The sequence below is a fragment of the Salminus brasiliensis genome, chromosome 5 (genome assembly GCF_030463535.1).
Source record: "Salminus brasiliensis chromosome 5, fSalBra1.hap2, whole genome shotgun sequence".
Classification (NCBI taxonomy): Eukaryota; Metazoa; Chordata; class Actinopteri; order Characiformes; family Bryconidae; genus Salminus; species Salminus brasiliensis.
In genome coordinates this window covers 43,248,648-43,262,881 of record NC_132882.1, presented here as the reverse complement: position 1 = coordinate 43,262,881, position 14,234 = coordinate 43,248,648, and the positions used below count along the sequence as shown (strand labels likewise).

At 48.4% G+C, this 14,234-nt stretch overlaps 1 protein-coding gene across 3 annotated transcripts in view; it reads right to left on the bottom strand.

The window, feature by feature from the left end:
* ddr1 (discoidin domain receptor tyrosine kinase 1) overlaps window positions 1-14,234 on the bottom strand; it is a 171,403-nt gene that overhangs the window by 6,188 nt on the left and 150,981 nt on the right. For 2 of the 3 annotated variants that reach the window (XM_072680525.1, XM_072680527.1), the window contains 11 exons: window positions 12,461-12,563; window positions 9,629-9,857; window positions 8,699-8,846; window positions 8,406-8,508; window positions 7,090-7,276; window positions 4,969-5,218; window positions 4,724-4,873; window positions 3,375-3,538; window positions 3,056-3,257; window positions 1,253-1,366; window positions 72-367 (listed from right to left, as the gene is read on the bottom strand). In XM_072680525.1, the coding sequence (XP_072536626.1) occupies window positions 72-367; window positions 1,253-1,366; window positions 3,056-3,257; window positions 3,375-3,538; window positions 4,724-4,873; window positions 4,969-5,218; window positions 7,090-7,276; window positions 8,406-8,508; window positions 8,699-8,846; window positions 9,629-9,857; window positions 12,461-12,563 (1,946 nt within the window). The remainder of the gene's footprint in view (window positions 1-71; window positions 368-1,252; window positions 1,367-3,055; window positions 3,258-3,374; window positions 3,539-4,723; window positions 4,874-4,968; window positions 5,219-7,089; window positions 7,277-8,405; window positions 8,509-8,698; window positions 8,847-9,628; window positions 9,858-12,460; window positions 12,564-14,234) is intronic. The other variant, XM_072680526.1, reaches the window with a different exon arrangement.

Sequence of the window (14,234 nt, the reverse complement as noted above, 5' to 3'; positions counted from 1 at the left end):
GTGTGTGTGTGTGAGTGAGTGAGTGAGTGAGTGAGTGTGTGTGTGTGTGTGTAGAATGGAAAGCGAGCCACCTCTCCGAACTGGCCCTCTCCGAGTTTCTCCTTGAAGATGAGCCGTTCCCGCGGCAACTCCGGCAGAGGCGGGCAGTCTGTGGGCGTGGCCGAGAGGGCGGGGACCGCGTAGGTGTTGTTACCGCTCACGCCCTGCAGGCTGATGATGTCGGCTTCAGCATAATGAGGCACGCTGGCCCCGCCCCCCGAGGCTTCTGCATAATGAGCTCCTGAGAGGAGAGGCGGCGGGGCTCCAGGGTACGGGGGCGGTCCTTCCTGCACGGGCAGGGCTTTATCGTCCAGATCTAGAGCGCATGCTGAGAAGAGAAGTAACAGAACTGAAGGATCTGACCTGAGCAGGTTCCACTACAAACTGACCGTTAGTTAATATCGGACAGTCACAGTACGGGTCACAGTCATGCACCGAAACACTGGCGTGATTAGATACCGTACGTGCAGACGGAGGTGACGGCCTGGCTGTGCACTGTCCGTTAACCACTGGCCACTAGCCACTCCCTGGCCACTCTACTGTACTCTACCTTGTACGTCCACACAATGGCCACTTTATTGGAAACACCTACTGTGTACTTCTACTCACTGGCCACTTTATAAGAAAACCCACTCCCTGGCCACTTTATTGGAAACACCTAGTGTGTACGTCTACTCACTGGCCACTTTATTAGAAACCCACTCCCTGGCCACTTTATTGGAAACACCTACTGTGTACTTCTACTCACTGGCCACTTTATTAGAAACCCACTCCCTGGCCACTTTATTGGAAACACCTACTGTGTACTTCCACTCACTGGCCACTTTATTAGAAACCCACTCCCTGGCCACTTTATTGGAAACACCTACTGTGTACTTCTACTCACTGGCCACTTTATTAGAAACCCACTCCCTGGCCACTTTATTGGAAACACCTACTGTGTACTTCCACTCACTGGCCACTTTATTAGAAACCCACTCCCTGGCCACTTTATTGGAAACACCTACTGTTTACTTCTACTCACTGGACACTTTATTGGAGGTGTTTCCAATAAAGTGGCCACTGAGTGAAGGTGGAAGGAAGTACGGGGTCTCTCTCTCTCTCTCTCTCTCTCTCACTCTGTCTCTCTCTCTCTCTCTCTCTCTCACTCGCTCTCTCTGGGACTCTGTAGTTCAGTTACCGTCTGGAGCAAAGAAATGCCCCCGGCTCTTACCCTGGGGCAGATTTTGGGGCTTTTCTGGCTCTCTGGAGCTGTTTGACAGCCTGTTGGGGCCATGCCTCAGGTCAGACAGGAGAAGATGATAGGCTGGGTTGTTTAACAGCAAGGCTGGTCACACACACACACACACACACACACACATTCACAGAACACAGTACGACAGAGTAACACACAGCACAGGACAGAATGCAGTGCAACACAAAAACAAAGCCACACATCACAACACACACACACACACACACACAAAAGAAACACAAACACAAACAGGGCAATGGTTAGGGGGGGGTGTTGTTGGGGGGGTGTTGTTGGGGGGGTACATCACAGTTACAGATGAGATGCAGACCAGAGCAGGCAGGGTTATCATACAGCAGGCAGTTAATCAATAAACCATCAGCAGGGCGATGAGTGAACACAGGATTACGCTCATTGGTTAACTCCGGGGGAGTGAGAGCACATGAGGTGTGTGTGTGTGTGTGTGTGTGTGTGTGTGTGTGTGTGTGTTGGTGTAAAAGAGCTGCTCCATTCATACGAGCCCAGCCAGAGCAGGGTGGGTGTGTCCGATGCTCTGATTTCCTATGATGAGAACTGTAGATGATGCTGGACTCCCATGAGGGGAGCTTTGGTGATGTCCTCATGATGATTGACACAAAACCACGACTTTCTGTTTTAATTATTACAAAAATTATATAAATATTAATATTTATGCTAGAAAAAAATCAAAAATCAACACTGACTGCCCAGACAAGCAGCTTTTCCCATTCCGATCTCTGAAATCGCACTGTTGTGAGATTGAGGCTGTACCCCCCTCTCTCTCTCTCTCTGTAGACAGTGTGTCTTTGTGTCTGGGCAGTGGAGTGTCCTTAAGTGCTTTCTCGTATGCTGCTTTGGCAGCGCTGCTTAGCCTGTCTGTGGCTCGGCCTCCTGCACACTGCACTGCACACGGTGAGAGCGGGTTCGGCTGACCCAAGACTACGGTAAGAGAATCTCCCATCTTGCAGGGAGAGGGTGAGGTGTGGTGTTACTCGGCCCTGTGCACAGAACTCTAGGAGTTTTCCAGGAGTCGCAGTCTGGATTTTAATAAGCGACCTGAAGTCATAAGCAGTCGTGAACGACCGTGTCGTGGACGTGTGCAATCAGCAGCTAGTTTTTGGGCATACACAAGCTCTACTTGTGCAGTATTTGTATTGAGAAGCTGAGGTTGTTTACACAGACTGGCCACTAGGGGTCTCCAAATGCCAGAAAGTCGTTGCAGGCTTCATGTGTCACCCTGCTAGTTCTTCAATGGTCAGGACCCCACAGAGCCGACCACCACAGAGCAGGTAGTATTATTTGGGTGGTGTTGTGGGTCATTCTCAGCACTGCAGGGACGCTGGAGTGGTTAAACACTGTGTCTGTCCACTCACTGTCCACTCTCTATCAGACACGTCTACCTAGCTGGTCCAGCTTGTAGATGGAGACCCTCTGAGGTGTCTGATCCACTCAGCTGTACCACCAGCGTATGTAACACAAACTACCAACACACTGTCCGTCTGTCCACCACCACCATGTCCGTCAGTGTCACCACAGTGCTGAGAATGACCCACCAGGGGCCAGTGGAGCCGATGTAATGGACAGTGAGTGTCGATACAGGGAGGTGGTGGTAATGTTATGGCTGATCAGTATGTGTGTGTGTGTGTGTGTGTGTGTGTGTGTGTGTGTGTGTGTGTGTATATATAAAGAATTTTTATAGTATGTGTGTGTGTGTATATATATATATATATATATGTGTGTGGGTGTGTGTGTGTGTGTGTGTCTTACCCGTGCTGTCGCACTGCTCCCGTGGCCGCAGCACGGTGCTGGGCTCCTGGTACTCGGCGTCTCGGTCTCTGTCGTCGGGGAACGTGTGTATGCGCTGGTAGCGGCTGGAGTACGTGTGTGTGTTGGTGTTATTGATCACCACATTGTCTGAGGGAACCGAGAGGTGAACCCGAAGCTCATCGCTGGAGAGACTGCCCTGGGCCTGCACACACACACACACACACACAGTCAAAATGACAAAGCTGAGAGGATCTACAGACTAAGGACAGTGTGTGTGTGTGTGTGTGTGTGTGTGTGTGTAGAGTATCATGAGCTTCACCTTGTTTAGTAGCTTCTTCCAGTACTGCCTCCACAGAATGACCACTATGACGGCCAACAGCAGCAGGATTATGCCCACCAGGCAACCGATCAGGATGGCGGTGTTGCTGCTGTCGTCCTTAGCAACAGGTCCCGCCTTTGGGGTGATGGCGGCAAAATCATCACCTGAAGAAGAAGAAAAAAAAAAGGGGGGGGGGGGTGTGGTGGGGTTGGGCGGTTAGTTAATCCTGTGACTGCAGCAATGCCCAATGCCAGGCATGGACTAAAGGGGTCCACAGCCCCCCAGGAATTGTGTAGGTTGGTGACCTCACTAAACCTCGACAAATCCCATCAAATTCTTCATCAAAAGCCTGTAGTGTCTGTAGTGTAGTGCCACTGGTCTGATGGTCTGACGGTTCCTGACGTGTGGGAGTGTGAGGGGAGCTCTGTGGTGCAGCAGACGTTTGGCTTTGATCAGTAAATTAGAGTGAAATGAAGGACAGAGTGGCCTGAGCAAACATGGGGGGGGGGTTATGGGGGTCCGTTCAGAAAAGCATGAGGAGAATGTTATTAGAATTAAAGCAGAGTTTATGAGCAGAGCTGCATACACACACACACACACGCAGAGAGAGAGAGAGAGAAAGAGAGAGAGACAGAGAGAGAGAGAGAAAGAAAGAGAGAGAGAGAGAGAGAGAGAGAGAGAGAGAGAGAGAGAGAGAGAGAAAGAGAGAGAGAGAGAGAGAGAGAGAGAGAGAGAGACACAGAGAGAGGGCGGGGTAGAGAGCAGGGGAGAAAGAGGATAAGAGAGAGAGGGAAATGGGGGGTGGGGGGAGAGAGAGAGAGAGTGACTATCACTATCACCACCACCATCACCATCACCATCACAGCCACCACCACCATAATGCACCTGGAAGCACAGCTCAGCTGGAGGGGGTCTCTGGGCTGGTGAAGGACACCTGGATGTGGAAGAGGTAACATATCTGGATAGCTCCCCCCCCCTAATCAAAACACCCCACCTGCAAAACCCACCCCTCAGTGCAGCTGGAGGGTTTCGAAGGTTCATCATCAGGAGAGCGGTTCCTCCGGTTTCTTAGGCCTCGTTCTCCTCTAGCAGGAGTTTGAAAGGAGACGCTAGCTTGGTTGAGAGCGCAGGCTAGCAGTCACTGCAGGGGGGATCCTACTGGCTGTATAATGTCTTTGTGCAATGCATGCTGGGTAGAGTAGTAACAGAACAGGCCCCTATGAGAGAACTTGGCATCATCTTAGCTTAAAGATTAGTCGAAGAGCTCATCCATGGCTGAGGTGCCCTCACTGCCCTATCACTAATGTGTGTGTGTGTGTGTGTGTGTGTTCCAAATGAATAACACTTACCAGAGCTCTGTCCGGTGGAGTTGGAGGTGCTGGGAGAGAGGAAGGAAGGTGGAGAGGAGGAGGTTAGGAAACGGGAGCGAGGAGTTGAGGAGGGAGGAGGAGGAGGAGGGGCCGCTACAGAGGGAAGCGATGAAGAACCCTTATATGGCTCTGAAAAAGAGACACAGAGAGAGTGTGTGAGGGGTGCACATGATTTACTTGTGTGTGTGTGTGTGTGAGTGTGTGAGTGTGTGTGTTTTCTGTACCGGAGTAAAAGCTGATCTCGCTGATGAGCAGCCAGCGGTCTGCGAAGGCGAAGCGGCAGCGGAGGATCTGTGCGGGGTGGCCCCCCAGCGGTAGAGCAACGGAGCGGGACGAGGGGTCCTTCAGGTCCTCCAGAGGAACGGACAGCTTCAGCGCCGGCTCCGTCCACCGGCTCAGCAGACTGGCCTTAAACTCACACTCCACCTCCGAGAACACGCGCACGCCCTGAGTGTGCCTGTTATTACTGTGGACCTGAAACACACACACACGGCTCATTTTCAGCCACTGGAACGTCTTTCAAAGGTAAAAGGAATGGACGCACAAGAGGACGTAAACAACGAGAAACAACGGCAGGCGAGAGAACAGAGGGAGCGAGAGGGAGAGAGAGAGAGAGAGAGAGAGAGAGAGAGAGAGAGGGTGAGAGAGACAGAGAGAGAGAGAGAGAGAGAGAGAGAGAGAGAGGGTGAGAGAGACAGAGAGAGAGAGAGAGACAGAGAGAGAGAGAGAGAGAGAGAGAGAGAGAGAGAGAGGGAGGGTGAGAGAGACAGAGAGAGAGAGAGAGAGAGAGAGAGAGAGAGAGAGAGGGTGAGAGAGACAGAGAGAGAGAGAGAGAGAGAGAGGAAAAGAGACGGTATGGGGGGAAATTAGAATGACAGGTTAGTGATTAACCTGACGTGTAAGGTCAACATCTAAGTAAACACAGTGGCACACACACACACACACACACACACACACACACACACACACACACACACACACAGAAGATCTTTTGAAAACAAACGGCAGAAACAACCGTGACCCGTCAGGAGGTTAAAGAGTAACATATTTGATCAAGATGACACTCAGACACACACACACACACACACGCACACGCACACGCACACGCACACGCACACGCACACACACGCACACATATTAAACTAATGGAAGAAAAATACTTGTGTCTGTTCTATTATTGATCATAATAAGAAGAAGAAGAACTATGCTGTGAACTGTTGCTACATGGTTACTAGTTTGCTACTGTTGGATATTAATGTATGTGTTGAAATGTATATGTGTAACTATATAACAATGTAATATTAATAATGCACCTATTTATAATAATGTCCCTATATGTATTAATGTCCCTATATGTAATAATGTCTTTATATGTAATGTCTTTATATGTAATAATGTCCCTGTATGTAATAATGTCCCTATACCTAATAATGTCTTTAAATGTAATGTCTTGTAACTGTACCTATGTCTAAAAATGTCCCTATACGTAATGTCTTTATATGTAATAATGTCTCTATGTGTAACACTGTACCTATGTCTAATAATGTACCTATATGTAATAATGTCCCTATACGTAATAATATCTTTATATGTAATTTATATGTAATTTAGCTTTATATGTAAAAAAGGACCTATATGTAATAATACAGTGATGTAATAATGATACAATAATGTTATAATGAAATTATATACAATAAAGGACTCCATATGTAAGAAAAGTATCCATACATAATAAAGTACCTATATGTAATGATGTAATCACATACCTATATAATTACCTCACACACACACACACACACCAAGTCGAAGAAGTGAAATCTGCTGCTCCCCAGGGGTGTGTAGAAGTATGCTGAAGCTGTTGGAGTTTAAGTACGGAGTTGTAGCAGGACAAGGGGTGGGGGGGTAGGGTTATACATATGGAAAAAGCAGCAGGCAGGGGGGTTGGTGGGTGGGAATAGGCAGACGTGGTGGTGGTGGTGGGGGGGGGGTTGTATAAATCATTTTATGGAAAAAGAGCAGAGTCTCCAGCTTTTTTGGGCGGTCAGCCAGTATCATGCGGTCACATGGAATATTCCTCGAAGCTCCAGGGAAGGCGACCACACGCCGACCACAACAGTAAACAACAGTAAACAACACAAAGGGAAAACAGGACTGGGAGGGGGGGGGGGTGATGTGACAAGGACAAGACAGCAGGAGGAATGCAGGGAATGCAGAGTCTGAGACAGTGACTGTCCTGCTATGCTTTTTGGCCAAAAGTTTGTGGACACCTGCTCATCCAGTGCAGGTTTTTGTCTAACGATGACAATAACTGGCACACACACTCACAGGGATGACAGGGAGCTCACCTGCATGGTGTGGAAGATGCGCGTCTTCTCAAAGTGGAACTCGATGTCGACAGTAGGTTGGCCCAGCGCTTCGCGGCTCCAGCCCACGTAATCGTACCCGGGCCACACCCTCAGCTCCTTACTCTCCACAAAATCATCCCCGCCCAGCACTCCGTCACACAGCTGGCCCAGGCCTCCGAACAGCACCCTGCACAGAGAGCGGGAAGGACGCATCTGAGCGGATTCAAGCAGTCGAGATAGTGGGTATTTCCACCATTGGCTCAGATGAGGCTAGCGGGACGTTGCGGCATGGACACCGCTTGCCAGAGTCCCCGTTCCCCTCTGGCATCAGAAACACTGATCCGTCCTCAGGTTCAGCTGATCCTCAGTGATTCTCACATGACTGGGATTAGATCAGGGGCCCCATGACTGGGCTGAGACATCTTTACATACAGGCGTTTAACCAGAGGGAATTGAGAACGTACAGACAGTTCCCATACACACATCATCCAGCAGGTTACACACACACACACACACACACACACACACACACACACACACACACACAGCTGCAGCGGTCACATCTGGTCGATGTCAAATATCCTTAGCTCCGCTAATGCAAACATCTCTGGCCCATTAAAAACACATCTGGGAGCGCTTACACACAACAAGCACCAGCTCTGACACACATACACACACACACACACACACACACACAGTCATATCAGACTTTTCTGACCACCTACCTAATAGTGATAACTCGCTTATTTATACGGGAGGTAAACCCAGTCATGTGGCACCTGTGACGTCCCGGGCCGAGTTCATATCAAACCAGGGATGGTCCTAATGTTCTGCTATGACTGACAGTGGGTGAAGGGTGGTAGCATCTCAGAAACCGCCATAGTGAAGGTGCACCGAGAATGGACTTGAGGAGTGAACGACTCCCAATGACGTAACAGCGGTGCCCCACAGGTCGATGATGCAAACGCAGGACAGCGACTCCACTGTGGACGACCACTGTGGAGCCAAGGGTGGTCAACCCCAGTATTAGGTAGGTGCTCATAATATTCTGATGTGATGATATTGAGACTTTTGCATTGTGACATGGTCTTGATTAGTGATCGACCGATTATTCGGGCCGATTTTAGGCATTTTTAGATAATCGGCATCGGCCGATTCAAGGCTTCACGCTGGATTCAAGCTGTTGGCCCTAAATCCTGACCCTACCACCTGGGAGATGATTCCCAGGCTACGTTTCTTCAGTCTTCAGCTGTCTAGTTTGGGTGAGATTGTGCCCATGGCGGCCTCAGCTGATTTTATGCGTACGTGTACCTTACCCTGCTTCGATGCTGCCGTCGTAGATGGAGTCGTTGAGGTAAATCGGGGAGCCGGACAGGTGCATCACATGACCCATGGGTGCAGTGTAGGCCTTCAGTCCATCTGAGAACACACATACAAAAACATTCCCTAGAATACTCAAAACATACAGACATGCACACAAACGGTACTGAAAAAAGGACTTCTTATTAATAGTGGAACCTGTGTTGGTGCTACAAGGGTGTAGAAGAAGAACCATGGAGAAACCCTTTGAAGTTTATTTAGGGTGAAGGTATGCTGTTGACAGGCTTACCGTTCCACAGACAGCCATAGAGTTCGACCCTCAGACATACACTCATCACGCGGTCGGCCAAGGGGTAGAAGCGGACCATGCGGGCAATGATGGGGGGACCCAGGTCCTTCAGAACCACATCATATGTGTTTTCATTCCCAGAGATCACCTGAAACACACACGCAAACACACACACACACACACACACACACACAAACATTAGATATGCTATATTGACAAAAGTATTGGGACAGCATCACATTTTTTGTTTTGTTTTTCCAAAATCAAGGGAATTCAAAAAGAGCTTATGCTGCTTCTGTTGGAGTAACTGTCTCTACTGCCCAGAGAAGAAGGCGTTCCACTAGATTTTGGGGGATAATTGCTGTAGGGATTTGATTGCATTCAGCAACAAGAGCATCAGTGAGCTCAGGATGTTGAATGATTATCACCACCCCAACTTATCCCAGAAGTACTGGATGGAGCACCATCCATCATTCCAGAGAGCACAGTTCTTCCACTGCTCCACAGCTCAATGCTGGGGGGCTTTATACCCCTCTAGCCCACGCCTGGCATTAGGCAGCATAGTGCTAATACGTTCACGTTTATTCATCTGCTCCAGAGAGTCTATTCTATTGGCAGTTCTTTTCTACAGGGACTAGACAAGCTGTGTGTGCATATGTGCTTTCATATCAGCAATGAGTGCAACATAGTAGCCGAGTAACGCAATTATTAGAATGGGTGTCCAAAAACATTTGGACATCTGGTGTACCTTCAGCATGTTTACTGGTAGTCTATGGGTAAATGAACCAGCAGCAAACAAACCAAAGCATCCCAAGATACCCAGAGAGACTGAGGTCAGTTATGCTCTCTGGGACCCCCGGGCAACGGTTGGCTGTGGCATCTCCAGGTATGGACCTCACAACCTCTCGACAACTGGGCCAACACACTAACCTCCTGACCCCAGCGGTCCTTCCAGGTGATCCACTGGCGGCCGTCTCGAGAGTAGCGTAGCCTGTAGCTCCGTGCAAACTCTCGCCCGTGCCCGTCGGCGTGGCGACCCTGCGTGCCCACCAGAGACAGGAAGTGCAGTGTGTGCAGGTCCACCTGTAGGTACTCCGAACCGCTGGGGAACACCGAACCTGCCGGACACCACGCCCCATCACCCTCGCCTGTACTCAACCTGCGAGGGAGAAAGCACAACGCCATCATTCCTATAAAAATCAGTTGCGTAACAAATGTACACTGATGAGCCAAAACATTATGACCACCTGTCTAACGTTCTGTTGGTCCTCTGCGTGATGCCAGCTTACTATACAAGACAGCATTACAGCAGATACTTTGAGTCCTGCAAGCAAACTTGCTGTTTCAGCACCTCCCACAGGTACACGGTGCACCTGTACTGTACTGTACCAGGCCACCTTCTTCCAGCACTCCCAGATTCAGTTCTGGCACTTGTGTGTCCATTGTAGGCACTTTTGACAGTGGACAGGGGTTAGCCTGGGCAGCCTGACCTTCCTTTGGTTATGTAGCCCCATACGCAGTAATATGCAGCAATAAATAATTCTGTTCTTGAGCTTCAGTAGAACTTCTGTTGGTTCGGCCCAGACAGGATAGCCTTCCTCTTGCATCAATGGGCCTTGGCACCCTACACCCTGTAGCTGGTTGGTGGTCTGCCCCTCCTTGAACCACTGCCAGTAAGTACTCAACCTCTGCTGACTAGGAGCCTCCTGCCGTTTTGGAGATGTTCCGAATGAGTCGTCTGGACCCAACAACTGAACAATGAGGTCTTCAGGCCTGACCATTTCTATGACATCCAACACACCGACTATGAGAATTACGGTCTAACAGACATCCCGGACCATCACATGCAGCACTGTTACGTGATCATAAGCTTTGGTCACTTCACCTGGTCATAATGTTTTGACTGATCTGTGTATAATCTGTGGGGATGTGCTAAACTTGGCATACCTTGTAGTATTCGAGAAATTCTTTCGATACCATGAAAGTAGTGAACTGTGCTACCCAGCTCTAGTGCTCCAACAGCCCATATCATTAGATACTCAGACTATGTGAATACTTTCTGCTGCAGCCCTTCAGCTTGATGGCAGTGAGCTGAGCTACAGTACAGGAACTTCTGGAAATCTGCCAGATGAGGCACTTCATACACTGCCAGAAGGACCTCACACACTCAGTCATCTCACACACACACACAGTGTGGGGTGACTATTACAGAGCTGCTACAGAATGTGTTACCTCAGTGCTAACTGCTTACCACACTGTTAAGATCTAACTGAAACCTGACTGAAAGGTTTTTAGGTAAGATGTAGCTTTCCTACTATCAGCATATTTTTAGAAGGGTTCTTCAAGGGTTCTTCAAGGGTTCTTCAAGGGTTCTTTAGCAAAACCAATGATCTTTTGAAGAGCCTTGACACCTTAACCGAACCCTTCGGATGCTTTTAATGGTTCTTTACCTGGTTAAAAATGTGTTTGGAGGAATTTTACAGAGCACCTAAGAAGGTTCCTCCATTGTTATGAGTCACAGCTGGAGCTCCAGCTCTCCAGAAAACGTATAGGTCTTCACTTTGACACCAGATGTAGTCAATCAGTCAAAACATGTTTGGCAATGAATCTACAAGGCCAACACAGCTCACATTCACTAGAAGTCAACAGTTACCCAAACGGTTTCCATAAACGTCTCTCAAGCTGCGTCCAGGTCTTCATTATGGTGGTGTAGACTTGCAGTCCATGTGGTCAAGATGTTCAGTATAACAGAAAACGCCACCCTATACTGAACACTGTGGGTCAGCAATTTCAGACGGTTACTGTGCTGACCTCCAAAGCTCCAAACACCACACATCTTGGCACACTCACTGTCCAGTATATCAGCTCCACTGACCGTACAGCAGCACTGTGTAGTTCCATAACTCCAGACTGCATCCATCTGTTTCTCCTCCTGTCACCCTGCTTGTTCCTCAATGGCCAGGACCTCGCAGGACTGACCACCACAGAGCAGGTAGGTAGTATTTGGTTGATGGGTCATTCTCAGCACTGCAGTGACACTGACTGACATGCTGGTGGCGAAGGCGCTGGTACCGATGGCGCCGGTACGAGCGAGGAGAAGGGTGAAGGCTTATCAGAGGCTACAAGCTAACCGCACACCGTACCGACTGGAGACACAGAGATGACCTAGAGACGACAGCAAGACTCGGGACTTGTTGCAGTCCTAAGATGTGCTAGGCTAAGCTAGGCTATGCTAAGTAACAGGGTGGTAAACAGGCCTGAAAAACTGCATCTGAGCATTTTCCAAAGCTACTGTTATTATTGCAACTCAGCAAGTGGGGGTCAGCAGAGCGACACGGGTGCGGCGAGGAAACGTGGTGATAGGATAGGCCCCCTTTCGACCAATCAGACTGCCTGGCTGGAACCAACTGCTGTAGAAAATACGATCTTAGTCACAGATACATGACCAGCATGTCAGCCAAGGACACACACAACCACCCACTCCGCTCTTAGCGTAATGAGGGAGTAGGGGAGTGTGCGTGTGTGTGTGGAGGAGTGTGTTTTGGCCTGTGTCTGTATGGAGTCTAGACTGGACAGACAGTGCAGTAATGTCATTACCTAATGCGCTATATCAGGATACACTCCATTACTGACATCTCCTGTAATCTAATAGAGCCTCTTCATGTGATTTACAGAGTGCGCAACATACACACACTGCAAATTACAGTGCCTCACACACACACACACACACACACACACACACACACATACACTCTTTCTTACCTGCCATGTTTGGCCTCTGTGGAGTCTGACCAGGCGCTGGATGCTGTGATGTCAGAATCTGGGATCGTTCCATCCTCCATGCCCAAAGCATAGCGACACTTCGCTGTGTGTTTAGAGAGGAGAGAGAGAGAGAGAGAGAGAGAGAGAGAGAGAGAGAGAGAGAAAGCGAGAGAGAGACAAAGACTTAAAGCTGTTCATTGGCGAAACATCAAATTGACACTTTGCCCCCTCTACGCCGCTAACGTAGCTAACAAGTAATAGGCGCTTATCGTCACCAGTTACCTTTGGGACAAACCATGAAATGGAGGCAGGCAGGAACGGCCGGCAGAGGTCAAGCTGAGGTCTTCCAGACCTTTGCGGTTTGACCTGATGGAAGACTGGCTGCTAGGCTCCCCTGCACCTGCAGCAGACCAGCTGCCCACCCACCATACTGAGCTCCAGGCTCACCCGCCACCCATGCCAGGCCAGCTGCCCACCCTCCTGCCACTGCTACCTGCCTAACGACCATGTTAAAATGTACATGGAGCAGAAGGGTCTTAGTGGCTCTGTGTGAGTGTGTGTGTGTGTGTGTGTGTGTGTGTGTGTGTGTGTGTGTGTGTGAGAGAGAGAGAGTGAGTGCATGCCCAGTGAGGGAAGGGACTCGGTGGCTGTCCATGAGTCACTGGAGAAGAATGTTAAGGCTGGAAGACAAACCCAACCCTCCTGCCAGCCCCCCACACACACACACACACACACACACACACATGGACAGGTGCCTGGGTCATTACATCATCACTCTCCTGCCAATAAAATTCTCTCTCTCTCCAAACACACTCACACACACACACACACACACATTTACTATCCCCTACTGCTCCCCAATACACCCTCTCTCACACTCTCTCTCTCTCCCTCTCACCCCACTACTGTACTGTCTCTCGCCCTTCGCACCCCTCTCTCTGGAACGTGGAGCATTTTCTTCAGCGGGGTTGAAGGAACTCTCCACCAATTATCAAGCCGATCTCTGGCTGCTGCATCTGTGGCAGGCGGTCAGTTTAACCACGGACAAAGACCAGAAAATGGGTTTACAGTTGCTTCAGCACAGTAATAATAATAATAATAATAATAATAACAAACAGTAAATGTTTTTTTTTTATTGTTAGTATTACTATTATTACAGTGTTTATTATTGTTGATTATTATTATGCTTATTACAGTGATTTTATTACTATACGGTGATATTATTACTATAATAATTGAGTGTTAAGGTTATGAGGATTGTGATGTGTACTTATTACGATTGTGTATTATGGTCCTTGATATTATGCTTATTATAGTTATGGTTATGAGTACTATGATTATTACGGTTATGATTGTGGTTATGACCATGATGATTATGAACACTATGATTGTTATGACTGTGATTATGATCATTATTATGTTTCTGATTATTGTGATGGTGAGTATTATGGCTGGCGTTATTGTGATTATGGTTATTATTATGATTATTGTGATGGTGAGTATTATGGCTGGCGTTATTGTGATTATGGTTATTATTATGATTATTGTGATGGTGAGTATTATGGCTGGTGTTATTGTGATTATGGTTATTATTATGATTATTGTGATGGTGAGTATTATGGCTGGCGTTATTGTGATTATGGTTATTATTATGATTATTGTGATGGTGAGTTTTATGGTTATGATGATGATTATTATGACTGATCAAATCAGACCTTCAGTAAAAGAACGAACAGTTCAGTCAATTCATCCAGTTTATTCTCTGTTCATTCTT